The sequence below is a fragment of the Hylobates moloch genome, unplaced genomic scaffold, assembly GCF_009828535.3.
Source record: "Hylobates moloch isolate HMO894 unplaced genomic scaffold, HMol_V3 SCAFFOLD_14, whole genome shotgun sequence".
Lineage (NCBI taxonomy): Eukaryota > Metazoa > Chordata > Mammalia > Primates > Hylobatidae > Hylobates > Hylobates moloch.
In genome coordinates, this window is record NW_026652289.1 from 44949046 (window position 1) to 44972434 (window position 23389).

The 23389-nt window shown below is 42.2% G+C and overlaps 1 protein-coding gene across 3 annotated transcripts in view; it reads left to right on the forward strand.

Moving 5' to 3' along the window:
* PDE8A (phosphodiesterase 8A) overlaps positions 1–20127 on the forward strand; it is a 156851-nt gene extending 136724 nt beyond the window's left edge. The window contains exons 18-22 of one of the 3 annotated variants that reach the window (XM_058427347.1): positions 2606–2823; positions 4161–4293; positions 7247–7414; positions 17568–17697; positions 18782–20087. In XM_058427347.1, the coding sequence (XP_058283330.1) occupies positions 2606–2823; positions 4161–4293; positions 7247–7414; positions 17568–17697; positions 18782–18888 (756 nt within the window). In that variant the 3' untranslated portion in view covers positions 18889–20087. Of the gene's footprint in view, positions 1–2605; positions 2824–4160; positions 4294–7246; positions 7415–16911; positions 17338–17567; positions 17698–18781 lie in introns of those variants that run through there. The other 2 variants (XM_032174134.2, XM_058427346.1) reach the window with 2 other exon arrangements.
* Positions 20128–23389: the final 3262 nt, after the last annotated feature.

A 23389-nucleotide genomic window follows, 5' to 3' on the forward strand; every position in this document is an offset into this window, starting at 1 on the left:
ATCCCCACTTTAGGGCCTCCATCTGTACATGAAAGTCTGCAGGGCTCTTAGGCCAAGTTCATCATCTCTGTTCCCAGCACTGCTCCCACCCAGGGTTATCCACCTAATCCAGGGTTCCATTATCCAACCAGATACCCAGATTAGAAACCGAGAGTCATCCTTGGTTCTTTCCACTCCTCGACCCCTTACATCTGTTTGATCATCTGACCTTGCCTCCTATCACACCTAAATGTTCTCAGATTCATCTCCTGCTGCTGTCCCAGTGAGGCCCCCTGCAATCCTTTCCCATCTGGGCAGTTCCAAACCAGAATTTTTGCCTGCCCGGCCTCCCGTGGAATGCCCTTGCCCTACTGCCAATGCGATCTTTCTGACACAGCACACCTGATATTGTCATTCCCGGGAGCAGCTTCCCACCTCCCTCAGGATTTAAACTTTAAACTTTACAGCTCTCCACACTCACCTCAACAATGAGCTCCTCTCATCATTTCCTCTCCTGTACCCCAGTCATAGGCCACTTTTGGGCCATGCCAAACCCCTTTAGTTTCTGAGGTTTCTGCCCTTGACCTGTTGTTCCCTTGGCTGGGGCCTAAGATGACTGCAATCATGCAGGGCCAGGGCAAGTGGCTCCTGGCTGCATTTCCTCCTCTGTGTCACAGGACTAGCATTTGGCAGAGAGCAAAGTAGAAGATGACATCTGGCACATGGAGTGAACAAGTGTTCATTCCTCACCTTGAAGGATAAACCTTCTCAGAACTTTCCGTGCTCCCTCTAGTTCTTATTTCTGGTTTTTTTCTTTTTTTTTTTCTAGAAAAAAATCAGACTGTAGGTAAAATAAGTGTCCAGAGAAGGGGACTATTTTCTAAATTATGAAAACAAGTAACAACAGAGGGACATCTGTGTCAACATGGCTCAGCATATAAAGAACCCAATTTTTGCTGTATTGCTTTTAAACTACTCTATAGACAACATACAAATATATATTTAGAGAGCTAACTGAAAACAGTTTTTAAGAGCATTTATTGAAATTTCATGGTGGCTCACACCTGTAATCCCAGTACTTTGGGAGACCAAGGCAGATGGATCAGGAATTTGAGACCAGCCTAGCCAACATGGTGAAACACCATCTCTACTAAAAATAGAAAAATTAGCTGGGCATGGTGGCACAGGCCTATAATCCCAGCTACTTGGGAGGCTGAGGCAGGAGAATCACTTGAACCCAGGAGGTGGAGGTTGCAGTGAGCCAAGATCATGCCACTGCATTGCAGCCTGGGTGACAGAGCAAGACTCTTGTCTCAAAAAAAAAAAAAAAGAGCATTTATTGAAATGTAATTCACATACCATACTATTTGTGCACTTAAAATTTAAATTATTGAATTTTAATTTAAATCAATTTAAATAAATTTGCAAGGCTGATTTATTAGCTATACATCTCAAGAGTCTGTAGGGTATTTCCAAAAATGATCTTATACTGGGACATAATGTGTTGAACTTCTAAACTTCATAGGCTATATTTTCTGACCACAACACAATAAAATAAAATAACTAATGGTTACATTTAAAATGTCAGCTACAACAAATGAGAAAATATTCTGAATAATTTGGGAATCAACAAAGAAATAAAACCAAAAATGACATTAGTTAGAAAACAACAAAAATGAGAAGCTTATCTATCAAAACCTATAGAATGAAGCCAATTATATATTTAAAGGTTTATGTTTTAAATGCCTTCATTACTTTAAAAAGGGAAGAAAAAAAACATGGGAAAAGCAAAATGATAATCCAATGTGGCTCTTGGAAATAACCAAGAAAATAGATGTTCTAGCCAAACTAGTTAAGATATAAAGACACAAAAAATACAAATTTAAAGCAGAAAACAGAAGTACCGCACACATGTGTACTAAATCAAAAGCTTTAAAATAGTTTTAATGGAATGTTTTAAATTAAATTGATGTAAGAAGTAAACAAAGAGGCCAATAACATGGAAGTAATTTTAGTAATTTTAAAATTATTATTTAATTTCTTCAAAAGTTGGCTCCTGACCCAGATGGACAGGTGAATTCTTTAGCCCTTTAAGGAATTTTTCCATATTACATAAACCTTTTCAGAGTCTTGAAAAAGATGGAAAACTTCCAGATCATTTTGTCAAACTCACAAAACTCTGACATCAACCTGACAAAAATAGCACTAAAAGGGGGAAGAAAACTAAACCAATTCCCAGTTAATGTAAGTGGTGCCTATTTTAAATTTTATTTAAAATTGTTTCTCTCCTTTATTAATATTAGTTTATGCTGGTCTAAGTCAATATCTCAGACTAAGGACTTTTTTTGTGATGGGTCTAGAGAAAGACTGGCTGAGGAGGTGACTCCTATCTGTTGAGAACACCTGTATTTTGGTAAGTCCTTAACTTGTGTGAGACTAACAAATATGCAGAAATATTACTGTTTCAGGGTGGAGATAGGAAAACTAGATTTGCTCACGTAGTATGCTTTTCTTAGAAATCTGAAATATTCTTACCTGCAAGTAATAGGGGAGAAAGAAAACTATACAGAAGGCTTCCTTGCCTTCAATGTCATACCCCAGTTTTTAAAAGTTCTCTTGTTTTCAGGAAACTTTAGATCCAATTGATGAGGTCGCTGCACTCATTGCAGCCACCATTCATGATGTGGATCACCCTGGGAGAACCAACTCCTTCCTGTGTAATGCTGGAAGTGAGCTGGCCATTTTGTACAATGACACTGCTGTGCTGGAGAGCCACCATGCGGCCTTGGCCTTCCAGCTGACCACTGGAGATGATAAATGCAATATATTTAAAAACATGGAGAGGTAAGAACAATGATTGGGGAGTGTGTTGATCCCTCTCTGTCTTTTTTAAACAGCTATATTGAGATATAATTCACATCTTACACAGTTCACCCATTTAAAGTATACAAAGTATACAGTGGGCCGGGCATAGTGGCTCATGTGTATAATCCTATCACTTTGGGAGGCTGAGACAGGAGAATCACTTGAGCCCAGGAGTTTGAGATCAGCCTGGGCAACACAGGGAGACCTGTCTCTACAAAAGGAAAAAAAAAAATTAGCCAGGCTCGGTGGTTGTGTCTGTAGTTCCAGCTACTCAGGAGGCTAAGGTGGGAGGATTGCTTGAGCCCAGGAGGCTGAGGCTGCAGTGAACCGTGATCACACCACTGCACTCCAGCTTGAGCAACAGAGCCTTCCCTGATCTTTCATGCTAAGTTAAACCCTCTAATTATTCAATCCCAGATTTCTTCATAGCACGTATCACATTTCTTATTTAATAATTATTTTTTAATTATTTGTGTAATGTCTGATTAGATTCTTAAGCTCTGTAAGGTCACAAGGGTCATATGTCACTGTGTCCTCAGTGCCACAGTGGTTGGTACATACTAGGAACTTAGTGAATATCGGTTGAAGAACGAAAAAACATTGTGTCATGAAGAATACTTACTAATTTGGATTTTTAAAGAAGAGGATTCTTGATTTTGTAAAACTCCCTTCTGCCATGTTCTAGTATTTCAGAGGTGGAGTTAAAGTAGTTTCTATTCATATTTGCTTATAGTTATCAATGGAAAACTACATGAGACCCTATTAACTTGCCAGAGAAAGTTTTCTGCTCAACTGCAGAAAAGGGGTTGAATAGAGACTTTATTTCATATTCATTCATATGCCTTCAAATTTTGAATTACATGGATTACCCCTTCAAGACATGAATTTTTTAAAGTACTAAAATAAAAGCAAGGGTTAGAGGTAGAGGTATCAAGTACTCCCTATGATTTCTCGGCTTTCAGAAGATCGGTCCTCACATTCTATGGGCACTAAAATTGTTGGGTCTCAAGGTACCTCCACGTGGGATATATTCTTTCTGACCACAGATCTCTATCTTCATTGACAAGATAAACACTGCAACTATAAAGTTTTGCCTTATAGCTTTTGGTTTTAACATCTTTTTGGGTTCTCCTTGCTAACGATCTAGGCACTAACCCATAACTTCCACGTCTTTTTAAAATGTGCCTTGTGACTTTCAGTGGCATTAGATTTATAGCTGCAGAGGACATATACCTGGATAACAGATTGTTTTCAGGAGTACCTGTCTAGTCTGGATCAGTAATCTGTAGCAGCCTCTAATTTGTCATCGAAAACAGGAATGACTATCGGACACTGCGCCAGGGGATTATCGACATGGTCTTAGCCACAGAAATGACAAAGCACTTTGAGCATGTCAACAAATTTGTCAACAGCATCAACAAACCCTTGGCAACCCTAGAAGAAAATGGGGTAAGGGAAACTTATTGCAAAGAGAACCTGTGTTTGGGGCCCTTGTACTGTTGGGTTATGGAGACACATGGGCTACAATATCAGCCACAGAAGGGTTCCCTCAGTGAGTCTATTAGACTCTTAGAGGGACAGAACTAATAGGATTCACACACACACACACACAAAGGGGAGTTTATTAAGTAATAACTTACATGATCACAAGGTCCCACAATAGGCTTCAAATGGCCAGTCTGAGTCCCAAAACTGGAGAACTTGGAGTCTGATGTTCAAGGGCAGAGGGCATCCAGCATGGGAGAAATGTAGGCTGGGAGGCCTTTTCATGTTTTTCTGCCCGATTTATATTTGATGGCAATTGATTAGATTGTGCCCACCAGATTAAGGGTGGATCTGCCTTCCCCAGCCCACTGACTCAAATGTTAATCTCTTTTGGCAACACTCTCACAGAAACACCCAGGATCAATACTTTGTATTCTTCAATCCAATCAAGTTGACACTCAGTATTAACCGTCACAGTGGGCTCGCTGAATTTAGTTTTTATTGGTTAAAAAGTTATTTAAAGTGGAAAAACTTGGCAGGAAAAAAATTAGCACATCCTACTAGATGGGAAAACTCGAAAGGAAGGTCAGATTTTGGATAAGCTAACTTTAGACAGGTTGACTATTCCTGCACCCTTTCTCACTAATATCCCCCTCCCTTCTTTGCCATTCTGTGATCAGTTGGAGCCCTTGATATCTCTTTCTAGCCACTCCCACTGGGCACATATCATGGTAGCAGCAGCTATCCTCTCTTGGTCCTCACTTAGAGGAGTGTGTGGATTGAGAAAGACACTGTATTTGTGTCACAAGGGTGACATTATTGTTGCCCCTGTTTCTACATTTGAGGCATGGAGTCCACAACAACTGCTGGGCAAGGATAACAACCCTCTCACCAGGCAGGAGACTCCAGCTGAGGAAGCATACAGGCCCAAGCTCCCATCATTTGCTTATCTGTAGAATGGGGATAGTAAGTCTCAAGGCATAGGACTGATGAGCATGGTACATGGTAGGCACTTAAGAACTGGTGCCTATTATACTGGATTCATTGTGTCGTCAGCAACTTAAAGAATATGTTCTTTCATGAACCCTCTTCCTTTGAGGCCCACATTTACTGAATGTGTTGGCAGCAGCTGACAGTCTTCTCTCCTACCCTCCTCCCCAGCTCCTATCCCCATCCTGAGGTATTTGCCACACACAGGGATGACTTATCCTCACAGGCTAGGATCACAATTCCTTGACTTCTAACTCCATTTTACTTCTGCAACTCATTTGTTTAGCCATGGCCTTTGTCTACGCCCTGGTTTTCTAGCATATTACCCCATGACACTTTGGTTTAACCTGATGTTGAGAACTCTGTTTCTTCACCCTTTCCTGTTCTGTCAATTTGTCAGCCTGCCCCTGACTTCACTCTCTTTCCAAAGACTTTTAACAGAGGTGCCTGTACCAGCCTCTTTTATTGGCTCCTGCCCTGCCATTCTGGATAGGGCTGATTGTCACCTGGCCACCACTCCTGGCTGACCTCATGCCACAGAAGGAAACCACACACCTCACAGACTTGGTTTCCTCTGTCTACTCTGGACAGCCCTTAGACCTAGCTGAGTTCTCTGCTCCACTTAACATTGTGGTTCTCATCTCATCTGTTGTCAGTACGTGGGGTTACTTCTGAGAGGCTGAAAATCAATATCCAGTGGGTCAGAGCAGGAGAAAGGAAGATGAAAGAGAATAGTTTGCAGGCTGGCAGTATGAAACTCTAGTCACACTGCATGTATTAACGGATCTGAAGAAAGAAGGGTCAGCACAGAGCTTGTCACAGTGGAAACCTGGAGCGAGGATAGCTACTGAAGTGTCACCGGTGTAGTATTCATTTTGGCACTCTCCAGGAAGCGTGGGAAGCCTAGAGTCAGGATGCCACCTGTCCGTCTTGATGGCAGTCTGTTCCCTCTGAGCTGGGACCATCAGGGCTTCTTAGGCTACTGCTGTTGCATATTGAAATCATATGACTAACTCCTTTGGAATATTGCTTGATGGGCACTGAATCAGACTGAGGAGACCTGCTTGCCTCTGGTCTTTTTAATTGCTCTCTGCCCCAATACCCTCTAACCTGAATTCTCTTCAGAGAGCCTACAAATAGCGGTTCTATTACATCATAAATTGATCCGTATCCATTGGGGATCCTTGGATGCAGACAGCATGTGGTACTGTGAGTGGAAGGCATCCTGGGACTAAAGGCAGAACTTAAGTTTTTATCCTGGCTCAGCTGGTTGCTTTGGACAAGTCACTTCACCTCCCTGAGTCTCAGTGTCCTCATTTGTAAAATGTAATAAATAATACTTTTCATGCTTACCATTAGATCTTCTTGTGAGTGCAGATCAACAGAGAATGACTCTTAAGTCCTTTATCCATCAGAAATGTTAGGTGTGATCTTGGAAATCTGCCCTATCATAGGACTGGGTTGAGAAGTAGGGAGGCTGTTGGGCTACAAGAGCCCATTTGTTGTGAGGGCAGAGAAATTTATTTTTTTCAGCTCATACTCTTTTAAATAAATATAATAAAAGACAAAACCAGTCTTTGAGTTCTTACCAAGGGGGAGAGAGAGAGTGGAACAGAAAAAAAGGCAACTGTGAGATTTAGTGAGAGGAAGAGAAGAAAGAGGCAAGGAAAAGGGGAAGGGCAGATATACCAACCCCTAGTGCTACCCTCCACTTCCGGTCCTGTTGGAATCTCACTGAGCCTTGGTTTTCTTCTGGGTAAAATGAGAGGCCAAGCTCAATGCTCACAGTATCCTTGGCACTGTTTTGTGAGATCCTTATAGATCCTGACTAGTGCTCTTTTTATGCTTACAGTGGGACAGACCAGTAAGAGAGGGCTTGGCACCAAGGGACCCATTTTGATTGCTTTGAATTCCACTCATGTTTCAGGAAACTGATAAAAATCAGGAAGTGATAAGCACTATGCTTAGGACTCCAGAGAACCGGACTCTAATCAAACGAATGCTGATTAAATGTGCTGATGTGTCCAATCCCTGCCGACCCCTGCAGTACTGCATCGAGTGGGCTGCACGCATTTCAGAAGAATATTTTTCTCAGGTAAGATCCTGCCTCTTTTAAGTTTCTAGAGAGAGAGAGAGAGTTAAAACCCATAAAATCATATGAGATAATGGACTTAACACTAGGAAATAGGGTTCTAAAAAAATTCTGTCCTTATATTGCAAGGTAACAAATGGTAACTGGTAACAAATTTTTTTTCTTAAGAATATTTCATTTTCCCTTTATTCTTGCAGGATATTTTTGTTAGATATAGCATCCTGGGTTGATGATTTTTTTCCTGAAAGTACTTTAAAGGAATCATCTGGTCTTCGTATTCTTTATGAGTAGAAAAAACCTCTCTTGGGGCAGAAAAAAATATTAGGAAATATACTGGCTAAGATTTTTCCAGATTTGGTGGAGGGTATATGCACATGCATATGCATATAGATTCAAGAAGCGCAGTGAACCTTAACCCATGTCAGATGTGTCATAGGCAGCTAACAGGCTAAAGATAAATCTTGAAATCAGCCAGAGGAAAAGTGGCACATTACATATAAGAAAACAGTAATTCTCATGTCCTCTGACTTCCCATCAAAAACTATGAAGGCCAGAAAACACTGGAACATCTTTAAAGTGCTGTTAGCTTTGGGAGGCCAAGGTGGGAGGATCACTTGAGCCCAGGAGTCTTAAGAGCCGCCTGAGCAACATGGTGAGACCTTGTCTCTACAAAAAAAATAAAAGTTAGCCGGGCATAGTGATGCACTTCTGTAGTCCCAAGCTACTTGGGAGGCTAAGGCAGGAGGATCACTTGAAGCCCCGGAGGTTGCGGCTGCAGTGAGCCATGATCATGTCACTGCACTCCAACTTGAGCGACAAAGTGAGACCCTGTCTCAAAACATACAGCTAACATTATATTTAATGGCATCAGATATTGAATACATTCTTAAGATCGGAAACAAGGTAAGAGTGCCCATTCTTACCTCTTCTGTTCAACCTTGTATTGGTGGTCCTCATCATTGCAATAGACAAAGGAGAAAGAGGTTTAAAGAACAAAAAGTAAGACATACATTTGCTTTTGTTTGCAGATGACATGATTTTATGTAGAAAATTCTAAGGAATATACAAACAATTATTAGCACTCATAAGCGGATTTGATTTACCAATGTCATACAACACAGCTCAATATACAAAAGTGAGTTGTATTTTATGTACTAGCAACCAACAACTGGAAAATGAAACCAAAAGCCTGGTCCCATTTACAGTAGAAAATAAAATAAAAAAATTAAAATTAGGAAAAAATTTAATAAAAGATGACCAGAACTTTACAGTGAAAACCATAAAACATTGCTGAAAAATTTAATGAACACTTGAATAAATGGTGAGGCATATCATGTTCACATACTGGAAGGCTCAGTGTTAACATTCACTTCTACCCAAATTGGTGTTTCAATTCAATGCAATCCCAATCAAAATTTCAGCAGGCTTTTTTTCTGTAGAAGTCTACAGACTGTTTCTAAATTATATATGAAAATGAGAAGGATCTTGAATAAGCAAAGCAAACTTTAAAAAGTTGGAAGATATGCCCTGTTTGGCTTCAAAACTTAAAATAAGACAGTGTGGTGCTGGCATAAAGCAAACAAATACAACCATGGGACAGAATAGAAATCCAAGAAACAGATCACATTTATATGATCAGTGGCTAATGTGAAATTTTTTCAGCAAGTGGCGTTAGGATAATTGGATATTCCTATGCAAAAAAAAAAAGAACCACAACTCCTATCTCATACCATAGAGAAATTCATAGACCTACATACAATAGCTAAAACCATAAAGCTTGTAGAGAGAAACATACCAGAATATCCTCAGTGACTTGAAAGTGGACAAAGATTTCTCAGATGCAGAAAGCAACAACCAGCCAGGTGCAGTGGCTTATACATGTAATCTCAGCACTTTGGGAGGCCAAGGTGGGAGGATTACTTGAGTCCAGGAGTTCAAGACCAGCCTCAGCAAGATAATGAGACCTCATCGCTAGAAAAAAAAATTTTTTTTAATTAGTTGCCTGTGGCGGTGGTGCGTGGTGGTGGCACGTGCCTGTGGTCCCAGTTGCAGGAGGATTGCTTGAGCCTAGGAGGTTGAGGCTTGCAGTGAGCCATGATTGTACACTGCACTCCAACCTAGGTGACAGAGCAAGACCGTGTCTTAAAAAGAAAAGAGCAACAACCATAAAAAGAAAATTTGATAAATTAGACTTCTTCAAAATTTACAAAGTTTGCTCATTCAAACACAGCTAAGAAAATGAGCAGGCAAGCCATACTGGAGAAAAATATTTACAAATTATATTTGAAAGGACTGTATCCACAGATATATAAAGAACTATAACTCAGTAATAAAAGATAAACCACCCAATTTATTATAGGCAAGTATCTGTCCAGACACTTGCCCGAAGAAGCTATTATGAAAGGCCAATAAGCACATGAAAAAGTGCTGAACATCATTAGTCATCTGGGAAATTCAAATTAAAACCACAGTGAAATACCGCTACACACCCAATGGGATGGCTAAAAATGGGAAAGGCTGACAACACCAAATGTTGAATATGTGGAGCAACTAGAATGCATGCATCTGTGATAGATGTGTAGACTGCTACAGCCACTTTGGGAAGCAGTTTAGCAGTTCCTTTTTTCTTCCTTTTTTATGGTAAAATTTACCATTTTAGATCTGGGTTTTCTTCCTTTCATTCTCTTCATATGGTATATCACACTGATCTTCATGTGCAGAACCAGTCTTGCATTTCAGAAATAGATTCCACATAGTCATTGTGTATAATCCTTTAATATGCTGCTGAGTTTGGATTGCTAGTATTTTATTAAGGATTTTTGCATCAGTATTTACAGGGGATATTGGCCTGCAATTTTCTTGTAGTGTCTCTGTCTGGCTTTGTTATTAGGTTAATGCTGGCCTCATGGAATGAGTTAGGAAGTACTTCCTTCCTTTTCAGTTTTTCTGGAAGAGTTTGAGAAGGATTGATATTAATTCTTCTCAAAATGTTTGGTAGAATTTAACCAGTGAAACCATCCTTTTTTGGGAGGTTTTTGATTACTGATTCAATCTCCTTGCTAGTCATTGGTCTATTCAGATTCTGTTTCTTTATGATTCAGTCCTGGTAGGTTGCATATTTCTAGGAATTTATCCATTATGTTGGCATTCAGTTGTTCATGGTACTCTCTTATAATCCTTTTTATTTCTGTGAAACCTGGAGTAATGTTTCCACTTTCATTCTGATTTTGGTAATTTGGGTCTTGTTTTTTTTTTCTTAGTCCATCTAGCCAAAGATTTGTCAATCTTGTTGATCTTTTCAAAAAATTATCTTTTGGTTTTGTTTTTTCTGTACTGGTTTTTCTGTTCTCTATATACCTCTGTTCTTTATTATTTCCTTCCTTTTGCTAGCTTTAGGTTTAGTTTATTCTTTCTATAGCTCCATAACATGTTAAGTTAGGTTGTTGATTTAAAGTCTTGTAGGCATTTACAGCTGTTAATTTCCCCCTTATCACTGTTTTTGCTGCATCTAATAACTTTTGGCATAGTGTGCTTCATTTTCATTTGTCTCAAAGTATTTTCTAATTTCCCTTACGATTTCTTCTTTGACCCCTTGGTTGTTTAAGAGTATATTAGTCCATTTGCATTGCTATAAAGGAATACCTGAGGCTGGGTAATTTATAAAGAAAAGTTTATTTTGGCTCATGGTTCTGCAGGCTGTACAAGCATAGAACTAACATCTGCTCAGCTTCCGGTGAGGGCCTCAGGAAGCTTAGGATCATAGCAAAGGGGGAAGCAGATGTATCATACGGCAAGAGAGCGGGGGAATTGCCACACTCTTAACCAGATTACCTGTAAACTCAGAGCAAGATCTCTCATTACCATGGGGAGGGCACTAAGCCATTCACGAAGGAGCTGCCCCCATGACCCAAACACATCCCACCAGACCCCACCTCCAGCACTGGGGATTATTTTTCAACATGTGATTTGGAGGGGACAGACATTCAAACTATATCAAAGCATATGCTATTTAATTTCCAGATACTTGTGAGTTTCCCAGTTTTCCTTCCATTACTGAGTTTTGGTTTCATTTCACTGTTATTAGAAAAGGCACTTTGTATGACTTTACCTTTTAAAATATAAATGTTTGTTTTGTGGCCTATCATATGTTGTATCCTGGAGAATGTTCCATTTGCACTTGAGAAAAAAATGTATACTCTACTGTTGTTGGGTGGATGTTCTATACATTCTGTTAGGTCCAGTTGGCCTAGAGCATTGTTCAAACTCTATTGTCTCATTGTTCTATTCATTATAAAAGTGTAGTATTGAAGTCTCCAGCCAGTATTTTAGAAGTATCTGTTTCTTCCTTCAGTTCTATAAATGTTTGCTTCATATATTTTGGAACTCTGGTATTTGGTGCTTATATGCCTATAATCATTATATCTTCCTGATGAATTGACCCTTTTATTAATGTCCTTCCAGGCTGGAGTGCAGTGGCACAATCTTGGCTCACTGCAACCTCTGCCTCCCAGGTTCAAGCAATTCTCCTGCCTCAGCCTCCTGAGTAGCTGGGACTGCAGGCACATACCACCATGCCTGGCTAATTTTTGTATTTTTAGTAGAGACGGGGTTTCATGTTGGTCAGGCTGGTCTCTACTCCTGACCTCAGGTGATCCGCTCGCCTCAGCCTCCCAAAGTGCTGAGATTACAGGCCTGAGCCACTGTGCCCGGCCTGTAACAGTTTTTGACATAAAGTTTGTCTTTTAGGATACCCACCCCAGCTCTCTTTTGGGTATTATTTTCATATCTTTTTCCATCCTTTCATTTTCAACATACGTATGTCTTGAGAGCTAAAGTGATTTTCTTATAGATAGAATGTAGTTGGATCATGTGTTCTTATCCATTCTGCCAGTCTGTGGCTTTTGAATTGAATCTATTTACATTTAAAATAATTACTGATAGGGAAAGACTTTTGCCACTTTGTTTCCTGTATGTCTTACAGCTTTTTTTGTCCCTCTTCCTCCATTACTGCCTCCTGTTGTGCTTATTTGATATTTTGTAATGGCACATTTTGATTCCCTTTTTCTATAGATAGTTTCATCGTGGATACCATAGAGGTTGCATAGGACAACCTAAAGTTACAACAGTTGGTTTTAAATTGATGTCAACTTAACGTTAATTGCATACGTGAACTCTTATATAGCTCTACCACCCCACTCCATTTTGTAAATGTCACAAATAGTATCTTTATACATTATATGCCCATTAACATTTTAAATTATTTTTATGCATTTTTAAAAGTAAAGTTACAAACCAAAATTGTAATAATGCTGCTTTTTATATTTTCCCATGTATTTACCGTTATCAGAGACCTTTATATCAAGTTACTGTCTAGCTTCCTTTTATTTCAACCTAAAGGATTTCCTTTAGCATTTATGGTAATGAATTCCCTCGACTTATGTTTATCTAGGAATGTCTTAATTCCTGCCTCTTTTTTGCAGGACAGTTTGCCTGAATCAGAATTTTCAGTTGACAGTTTTTTATCTTTTAGCACTTTATATATATAATTTCACTGCCTTCTGGCCTTCAAGGTTTCTGCTGAGAAATGAGCAGATCATCTTATTATCTCCTATATGTGATGAGTCTCTTTTCTTTTGCTGCTTTCGAGATCCTCTGTCTTTTGACTGTTTGGTTATAGTGTGTCTCAGATAGATCTCTTTGGGTTTATCCTACTTGGAGTTTATTTAGCTTCTTGGATTTGTAGATTCATATCTTTCCCCAAATCATGGCATTTTTTGGCCAAGATTTTTTCAAATATGGGGTCTCACTGTGTTGCCAAAGCTGGTCTTGAACTCCTGGGTTCAAGAAACCCTCCTGCCTTAGCCTCTCAAGTAGCTGAGCTTACAAACACTGTGCCTGTTGGCTATTATTTCTTCAAATAATCTCTGTCCTTCTCTCCTCTTCTTTTTGCTGGACTCATAAGATGTGTATTGGTCCATTTGATGGTTTCGCATAAATTCATTAGGTTCTATTCACTTTTCTTCATTCTTTTTTCTTCTGTCTGCCCAAATCATACTGAACCCCTCTGGTGAAGTTTAATTTGTTTTTTGTATTTTTCAGCCTTCAAATTTGAGACGGAGTTCTATCACCCAAGCTGGAGTGCAATGGTGCCATCTTGGCTCACTGCAACCTCTGCCTCTTGGGTTTAAGCGATTCTCCTGCCTCAGCCTCCTGAGTAGCTGGGATTACAGGTGCCTGCCACCACGCCCATCTAATTTTTGTATTTTTAGTAGAGTCGAGGTTTCACCATGCTGGCCAGGCTGGTCTCAAACTCTTCACCTCAGGTGATCCACCCATCTCGGCTTCCCAAAATGCTAGGATTACAGGTGTGAGCCACTGCACCTGGCTTGTTAGGTTACTTTTCATAATTTCTCTCTTTGCTGATATTCTGTGTTGTTCACCTGTCATTTCCTATAGTTCCTGGTCTGTGTGTGTTTTTAGGTCTTTGAGCATATTTAAGACAGTTGTTTTCAAGTCTTTGTCCAGTGCCTGTACATCTTTAGTTACAGTTTTTCTTCCTTTGAGTGTACCATATTTTCTAGTTTCTTTGTATGCTTTGTGATTTTTGTTGAAAATTAGGCATTTTAAAAAACGGCCACCTCTCCTAGTCTTTGAAAACTGTCTTTCAGCCTTACAATTAACCCATCATGAAAGTTTAAAGTTTTCTCAAACATTTTCTGAGCATGTCTTGCCTGGGTCTGCATATACATACCCTTCTTAATTCCCCTATATACACAGCTGCTTTCAAATGTCATAATTTCCCAAAGTGTCTTGTCTGAGGTTATCCTCAGGGCCTTAGATGATCTGGTGTTGGTCTCCGCTCATAATCCCTTGTCTTTAGGCATCCATATCGGTCATCCCGCTGCAGCTTTCCTGAGCAGTAGTCATTGCTTTTGTACCTGGGAGCCCACAGACTTGTCAGAATGTTGCAGATAAGGCCTGCTCTGCTCCCCCTGGTTCAAGGGACACAGCTGGAAACTGGGCCGCTGCCTTCTCCAGACCAAGATTGTACCACGCTGGGGAAGTAGTGCAAGGTTGAGTGAAAATCCCTTCAAGTTTCCTACTGTTTTGAATGTGGCTTTTCTTGAATGGGCATTCACTTGGTTGCTGTAGACTTTTGACTGTTTTCCAGAGTTCCTGTAAGGTTATTTTAGCCAGTCTCTCGTTTCATGGAGAAATGAGGACTTGGAGCTTCCTAGTGCACCATATTACTGATGTTACTCCAGTGCTCAGGCTTTGATTTTAAAGTCATTAAGACATTAAGACACAGTTGCTTCTTGTATTCAGTGGGGTTAGGTTTGCAAGTTCACTCCTTATAGCCACTCTGTCTCTTGAATAGCATGGATACTAAGAATGCCAGGGCCTGAAGCAAGGTGAAGAGGCATCTCTGGTTTCTGTCTCTGGCTGGGGCTGCTTGACTTCATGGGGAGTGGGCTTGAGTACCACTTGCCTGGCTCTGTGCCAGGTGTTGTACAGTCTTTTATTTTCGCTTGGGGCACAGCGGTGAAATGTGAAACTTGTAGACCCTGCCTTGCAGGTGGGGTCACAGAAAGGAAGCATCTACAGCTGTGGAGCTGTCACTGGTGACTTAGATGAGGGCATGGGCCACAGTTTGCTGGTCTCCTTAGTAAACAGTGGTCTCCAGGAGGGAACGGGGACCCTGGACGCTCCATGCATTTGTCACATTGGGTCAAAAAGAAGAAATCTAAGCATGAGGGTCTTCACTGACCTTCAGCCAGCCAGCTGCTTCCATGTGAATAGGGAAGGCAGGCCCTGAGAGCAGAAAGACAGAACAGCCTCTGGATGACTGAGTGGCTGAGCTAACGGAGCCTTTGCCATGGCTGCCCAGAGAGAGCTGGCTTAGGGTCTAGCGTGACCATGGGAGGGCACATCAGGAGAGCGCCCCACCCATGGCACTGCTGTTTGAGCTGGACAGGCCCATGGCTTGTGAACCCAAGGCCCTACCTGCGCCCCCACCCTTTCCCCTCTATACCACGGCAGAGACTCATGTAGGGCTGACTGCTTTTCTGAGACAGCACTGGGGCTGCCAGCGTGTGGCCAACAGCAGGACCGTCACCACAGCCAGCGGATGCTGAGCCAGCGTTCCCCACTCCTTCTCTTACCAAAGCACGTGAATCCCATATTCTGAACCACCAGAACAGCAGGAACTCTTCTGACTTTTGCCCAGTCCCACAGTCTAGCACTGTCCACCTGAAAACAGGGAACACAGGCCCCTTTCTTGGCACTTGTCCCCAGCACCATCAACACTTACCTAGCATACACGTGCCTCTGGGCACTGTGCTAGGTATGGTGCCATCCTAGGAAAACCTCCAGAGGTTTGCCTGCTTCTCTCAAGTAGAGAGCCCATATGGAGAGCTGGAGTGAGTTGTTGTGCACAGAGCAAGGTGCACAAATACTTGGTAGAGCCAGGCCTCTGGGGTCACTCTGGGAGAGCCTGAGGTGCTGGGTCAGGTGTAGTAAGGAAGATGGGAGAAGGGTGACTGAGTACACAGAATAAAGGCAATGGAGTCAGTGACTTTAGGGAGCTCCACGCAAGTGCTGGAGCTGGTGCTGTAGAGCTGCGGTGGGGGTAGAGAGATGCTGGGACAAGAGAACTTTCTGACCTGGCATCCCCTGGAGGGCCTGTGAGTGCAAGCATGGGAACGTTCTTGGCGAGGTGCTGCAGCCATGGTGAGGCCCTGTGGAGCAAGGGCTAAGGGGAGGAGCTGCAAGTGAGTTCTGCCAGAAGCCTGGCTGTGATGGGGTGAGCTCTGCTGGCCATTTGGGAGCTGGAAGTTCAGCTGTGAGTATAGAAGACACATCTTGTGAGTTGGCCAACAGTGGGATGAGACTTCAGTGGTTAGCCTTTCTTCTGTGCACTCAGCTACCCTTCTCCCTTACCACACCTGGCCTAACACCTCCTCATGCCCTCCCAGAGTGACTCCCAGAGGGCTGGCTCTACCCCCTCCAGTCCTGGCACTGGGGAGAAAGGCTAGTGTTCAACACAACAGCCACCATCCCTTCACCCGGCCCCACACATGTACTAGGGTCCCATCTGGAAGAGCTGCTCCCCCCAGCCCACTCCTACCTAACTCCATCCGTGCTCACCCTGTTCTCATCCTGCCCCACCGTTTGACTTGACTCCCAGCACAGGCACCCTGGCACAGCAGGGATCTTGCAGCGATTCTGGTTACACATCCACAGGGGCCTCTAAAGAATGCACTCAGGACTTCTGGCCTCATTCCAGTGCCTCATTACCACCCCATGGGCCTTACCTCACCCTTTTCTCCAGCACCATTGGGCCAAAATGAGACCTGATCAAAGAAAGAACAGGACACTTGCCTTTTTCCTCAGGTTCTTAATTATGTTGTTAGTTTTTTTGCGAGTCTCTCTGGAACCTTGAAGATGTGGAAGAGTTTGACTAAATACTCAGAGCTTTTTTTTTTTTTTTTAACATCCAGGATCTCAAGGGTGTTCAGAACCTTTTCAAAAAAAGAATTCAGCCATAGATGAGAAGCAGCCACTAGGCCTTTCCTTGTAAAGTGGCCCCTATGTGGGGATGCTTCAAGCCAGGTGGAAGGACGGCTGGACTGTGATAGGAGCGAGAAAAGAACAGATGTTTTTCTTTGAGGAATGTGAGTCCCCTTTAGTTGTCAGACCCAGAGAGGCATTGAAATGTGACAGCAGTTACGTCTCACTCCCAACCCTGACCTAAGTAATCGCCTGCTCTGTGGACTGTAGTAGGCCAGTAGCCTGTAAACTCTATATTAATTTTGCCTCAGTTTCTTTAGGTCAATACGAACAACAGAGCAGTGGCTGACTACACATAATGTTTGGGATCTCACCTGAGGAGCTTCTGCAAGGAGGCTTCCAGATGTTTAAAGTTTGGCTTGAGTTGGGGTGTCCTCAGACCCCACTGACCTGGAGTAGTCCTCATTCTGAGAACAACTTGGTATCTGTTATGAGACATGGTTTGGCTGCATGAGGTGGTGATTGGCTTCTCACCATGACAAGCCACCTTAGGCTGCCAGGAGAAGCTCTCCCTGGGTGAGGGGCTGCCCCTAGGTGGAGTGGAACCAGATGCTGGGGTCTCCTGATTATGTTTTCTGCTTTGCAGACTGATGAAGAGAAGCAGCAGGACTTACCTGTGGTGATGCCAGTGTTTGACAGAAATACCTGCAGCATCCCCAAATCCCAAATCTCTTTCATTGATTACTTCATCACAGACATGTTTGATGCTTGGGATGGTAAGAAATCGTCCGTAAAATAGCATAGAGTGCATTTGACTCTAGAATATGATTTGGGGCCTGGGCTTTCAAGAACAAGAGAGAAGTGAACCATCACCGAGGGCCCCTGAGGGCTAGGTGTTCTTTCTTAACACTCCCTGCAGGCATAGGTGTCTTTATGCCTGTTTTATAGATGACGGGATTGAACTTGGGGGCCCCACAGCTTGTAGTAGAGCAGCTAGGGTTCAAAACCAATCGTGCTGGCTCCAAAACCCATGGTGTTTCTACAGCAGCCCTTTGCCCTCCACTGTCCCCTGCTTCTCCCAGCCTCACTCTACACAAGACCAGAAGGACTGGTCTGTCTCTGACTGATGCATGTCACCCTCCTTTAACTTCAGGTGGGGCACAGGAATCTGTCAAAAGAATATCAGAGAACTGATATTCCACGTGCATCTTCGTCCTGAGGGCTGCACCTTAAAGGAGGGGCTACAGGGCTGATAAATGTCCACATCCAGTCAGGAAATAAACCCATGTCTCAAGAAGGCTGTAGAACCGGGGTAGACGGCTGGGGAGAAGGACTGAAGCAGTGGAGATAGCTGCAGCTTTGGGGGAAACTGCATGCTCTGCAGCTCACTGCTTCTGGGACTGAGACCAGACGCGTGCGTCCCCAGGCTGCACGTTCTTCATGTGGTGCAGGTGAAAGATGCTGGTGTATGTGAAGCATGCGTGAAGGGACAGCGAACACACAAGGGCCGGGCCATCAGTGGCGGGGGGGGGGGGGGGCACACTACATATTGCTTTCTGACACCCCAGGCCCAAAGGTGCTGCTGGTTTAATGGTAATTAAACAGATTAGCCACCGTCTGTTTTATTTACCAGAGTTACCAGCTCAGCAGGTGGTCAGAGAGGAGGTGCTGGCATTGAGGACAGGGTTTAACTTCAGTCAGCCACGGCTCGTTGAAGCTGCTGGGTGTGTTTGCCCGGATCTGTTTAGCCTCACGCAGATGCCTGCTCCCATCTGTCACTCTTTAAAATGCTCTTAGTAGAAAGCCTAAAATATAAACAGAGGCTGTGAAAGGATATCACATTCCTATCTTTCTCTCCAGCCTTTGTAGACCTGCCTGATTTAATGCAGCATCTTGACAACAACTTTAAATACTGGAAAGGACTGGACGAAATGAAGCTGCGGAGCCTCCGACCACCTCCTGAATAGTGGGAGACACCACCTAGAGTCCTGAAGCTTTGTTCCTGAAGGTCATTTGGAATTCCTGAGGGCAGCCAGAGTTCCTTGGTCCTTTCAGTATTAGGCAGAACAGCCCCCGATCTGCTTAGCCTGTGAAAGCCCACGGGGACATCAGTAACCTTCTGCAGCCACCATCCAATGCCATTACCGTCAAGTGAGACTTGGCCACTGTAGCCTGGGCCTGCTGCAGGAGCTCTTCAGAAAGGCACATGAGGACCATGGTTTGCATCAGCTTTCTGCTAAAACAGAAGGTCTGGAGTGCCCCTGCAAAGAGTATTGATGGATTTCCTGCCAGTGACAGAGCATGTCTATTGCAAACAATTCTCTCAGTTATATTCAGCATTTAAGAACAGCTAATGACAATAGGATCTTTAGCAACTTTTTCACATCATAGAAGGTGCAATCACTCACTTTGGAACACTACTGAGAGTGACTTCTCTTTTAAAATTGAGTAGCAAATGAAAAATTAAAAGAAAATTTGAACTTGATTATTAATATCAATTAAAATGTTTTATTTATTTTATTAAAAGCTCAGTATTTTCTATGAATTCAAAAATACTTCAGAGCCAAAGCCAACTTCAAATACCGTGACCAAATTTACATGATTCATATTCATTATGCATTACTTGGTATACAGACTTATTTTCATAATGCAAATTAATATAAAATGACATTTTTACTGCACTATAGAAATTTTCATGTATGTTAAACTTTCCTGATTGAGGCTAATTGGAAAAAGCTGGGGTCTTACTCTAAGTGCTAAAGAAGGCTGCTTCTACTGTATAGAACCCAGGGCTCTGAAATAGCTCTAGCCGCCTAATGAACTTCACAGGTAACTCCCCAAGGTAAAATTAGACTCTTCTTGGTTTGCAAAGAAAAATTAGGACTTAACACTTTTTTCTAAAATTTTATAATTGAATTTCCAAAAGTCTATTTTATACTGTTTCTACAAAATATTCCTTATAAAAACAAAGAACAAAAATTGAATATTTAATGAATTGACATTTTATAACCAACCTGTTTTTATCTGCAGTAGGAATCTTTGATGCTAGAAATTTATAAAGAGGTTCTGTATCTTCACACCTTGAATAAGCATAATACCGTAAAAAATGACACTTGACATGTCAATGTGTTTTTCATTTCATTTTAAACTCATATTTGTGTTTTTTCCCAGATAAAAATGAAATTAAACCATTTCTTTTTAAGAAATCATGTTTTATCTTTTTGGAGAGTTCTTTATCTCATAATACTTATAATATTTATTTTTTTTTAAATAAAGGTCAGGCACAGTGGCTTATGACCGAAATCTCAGCACATTGTGAGCCTAAGAGTTCAAGACCAGCCTGGGCAACGTAGCAAGACCTCATCTCTACAAAAAATTTAGCATGCACCTGTGATCTCTGCTGCTTAGGAGCTGAGGTAGGAGGACTGCCTGAGCCCAGGAGTTCAGTGCTGCAGTGAGCTATGATCATGCCACTATACTCCAGCCTCGGCAACAAAGCAAGACCCTGTCTCTAAATAATAAAGAAAGAATATTTCCTACTTTACAGAAAAGATTGGTAGTTAAATGACTTTTTCAAGGTCACACAGGGCCAGATTAGTATGTTGAGAAGTTCTCTGAATTAACCTTTGTTCACTGCCTGGTACCTCTGAATGGGTATTGAGAGATAAGAGGAACACTGGAGAACTGACAGAGGGCTCTCAGAGATGGGTCCTGGGTACCAGGTGCTCATTCAGAGATGTCAGGACACTGGAGGGCTGACAGGGCAAGCCCTTTGGAGTTTCTGTTTAAGGAAACAAAGGCTTTGTCCTATGTTAAGACATTTGGCCTGAGATGGTAATTGTGGACTGAGCGGGGAAGACAGTTCTGTCCCCTCCCCAGGTGCAAAGAAGAAAGGAAACAAACCACACGAAGAACTCAACCATCTTGAGACAGAGATAGCAGTGTATGCAACATATGGAATTTGCATCACCAAGAGCTGGTAATAATTATCAAATAATCTGAAAGAGACTTTAAGATGAGTAGGCTTAACATGCTTAAACAGATAAGCAAAAAAGAAACTAAACCGGGCCAGGCGTGGTGGCTCATGCCTGTAATCCCAGCACTTTGGGAGGCCGAGGCAGGCAGGTCACAAGGTCAGGAGATTGAGACCATCCTGGCCAACACGGTGAAACCCCGTCTCTACTAAAAATACAAAAAATTAGCCAGGCGTGGTGGTGGGCACCTGTAGTCCCAGCTACTCGGGAGGCTGAGGCAGGAGAATGGCGTCAACCTGGGAGGCGGAGCTTGCGGTGAGCCAAGATGGAGCTGCACTCCAGCCTGAGCAACAGAGCAAGACTCCGTCTCAAAAAAAAAAAAAAAACCTAAACCAAGACAGTTTAAAAATTAATAGATTTGACAAAACAACATATTAATAGACATTCTAGAGATGATGAATATAGTCATTGAAACAGACAAAAAACTTCAATGTCTAGGTGTCACAGAAGACCAGACGTAACTAGAGGGAATTAGTAAATTGGAAGACAATGAAGGGACTCAATTAGAATACCGCACAGAGAGAAAAATGGAAAATTTGAAAGATAAAATATGAGAGCAGAAAGAAACACTTCAAAATATGTCCAATTAGGAGATCCAGAAGGGAGAACAGGAAGAGACACCATCTGGAGGTGAGCAGAGTCCTCCAGGATTTGATAGACACAAGTCCACAGATTTAAAGGCACATTGAATCCTAAGCAGTATAAATAAATCCATACAAGTGAAACTGTAGACCAGTGAGCACAAAGAGAAATACTTAAAAGCTGAGCAAAAACAGGCCGGGCATGGTGGCTCACGCCTGTAATCCCAGCACTTTGGGAGGCTGAGGCGGGCGGATCACGAGGTCAGGAGTTCGAGACCAGCCTGGCCAATGTGGTGAAACCCCGTCTCTACTAAAAACAGAAAAATTAGCAAGGCGTGGTCAGGGGTGCCTGTAGTCCCAGCTACTTAGGAGGCCGAGGCAGGAGAATCGCTTGAACCTGGGAGGCAGAGGTTGTGGTGAGCCCAGATCACACCATTGCACTCCAGCCTGGGCAACAAGAGCGAAACTCTGTCTCCAAAAAAGAAAAATCACAGGAAAGCAAAGAAGAAATAAAATGCAACTAATGCAACCAATAAAAGACAAATGGAAAAAGAAAATGCATGAGTTAGAAAAGACAGTGGCAGAAATAAGTATAAACTCATACACAAAATCAATTGTGAAGATCTACATGTAAAAAAAGTAGCATATGGTGAAACCCCATCTCTACTAAAAATACAAAAATTAGCTGGGCGTGGTGGCGTGTGCCTATAGTCCCAGCTACTTAGGAGGCTGAGGCAGGAGAATAGCTTGAACCCGGAAGGCGGATGTTGCAGTGAGCTGAGATCGTGCCACTGCACCCCTGAATGACAGAGCAAGATTCCGTCTCAAAAAAACAAAACAAAACAAAAGTAACATATGACAAAAGATATAAACCAAACTAGGTAGCTCAAATCAATGTAAATTTATCATCTTATGTTTCCTGTGACTATAAGGCTGGAGGTCAAGCTGTCAACAGGGTTGGTTCCTCTGTAGGCCCAGAGAGAGAAACCATCCTGTGCTGCTGACATGTTCCTTGGCTAGCAGATGCATCGTCCCAATCTCTGCCTCCATCTTCACATTGCCTAATGTGGGACCTGTGTCCTCCCTTCTATTTATAAAAACACTGGTCCTTGGATTTAGGGTCCATGCTAAATCCAGGCTGGTTTCACTTCAAAATCCTTAACTAATTACATCTGAAAGGACCCTATTGCCACATGTCACATTTTAAGGTTTCAGGGGGACACTATTCTACCCATGACAGATGGTGATACCACGTTCTTGTTTGCTTACTCTGATGAAGCAAGCTGCCATATTGTGAGCTGCCTTGTGAGACACACATGGCAAGGAACTAATGATAGCCTGCAGCTCACAACCAGCAAGGAACTGAATCCTCCCAGCAACCACATGAGTAAGGTGGAAGTAGATCCTGCCCTAGTCAAGTCTTTAGATGCGACCACTCTCCCAGGAGACACCTTGATTACAGCCTCACAAGAGAGTCTGAGCCAGAGGACCCAGCTAAGCTACACCTGGAATCTTGACTCACAGAAACTGAGATAACAAATGTTTTAAGCCATTACGTTTTAAGGCAATTTGTTACACAGCAACAAATAACTAATATGTAAACTGTATAGCACTGAAAAAGAGTGAAGCAGAGCTACAGATGATGACTGGGGGAAAGATTAATGATATTGGATGAAAAGGCAAAATTGCACTATGATGTAGTTTATGTAAATTTTTGAAAACCCAAAACAATACACTAATGCTCATGTAAAAATTAATAGTAGGAACCTAAAAATTCAAATATTCAGGAAGTGTACAAATACTGTGAACTGGCTTGTACAATATTGCCTAGCCTCCTGGTGTACACACGAAGA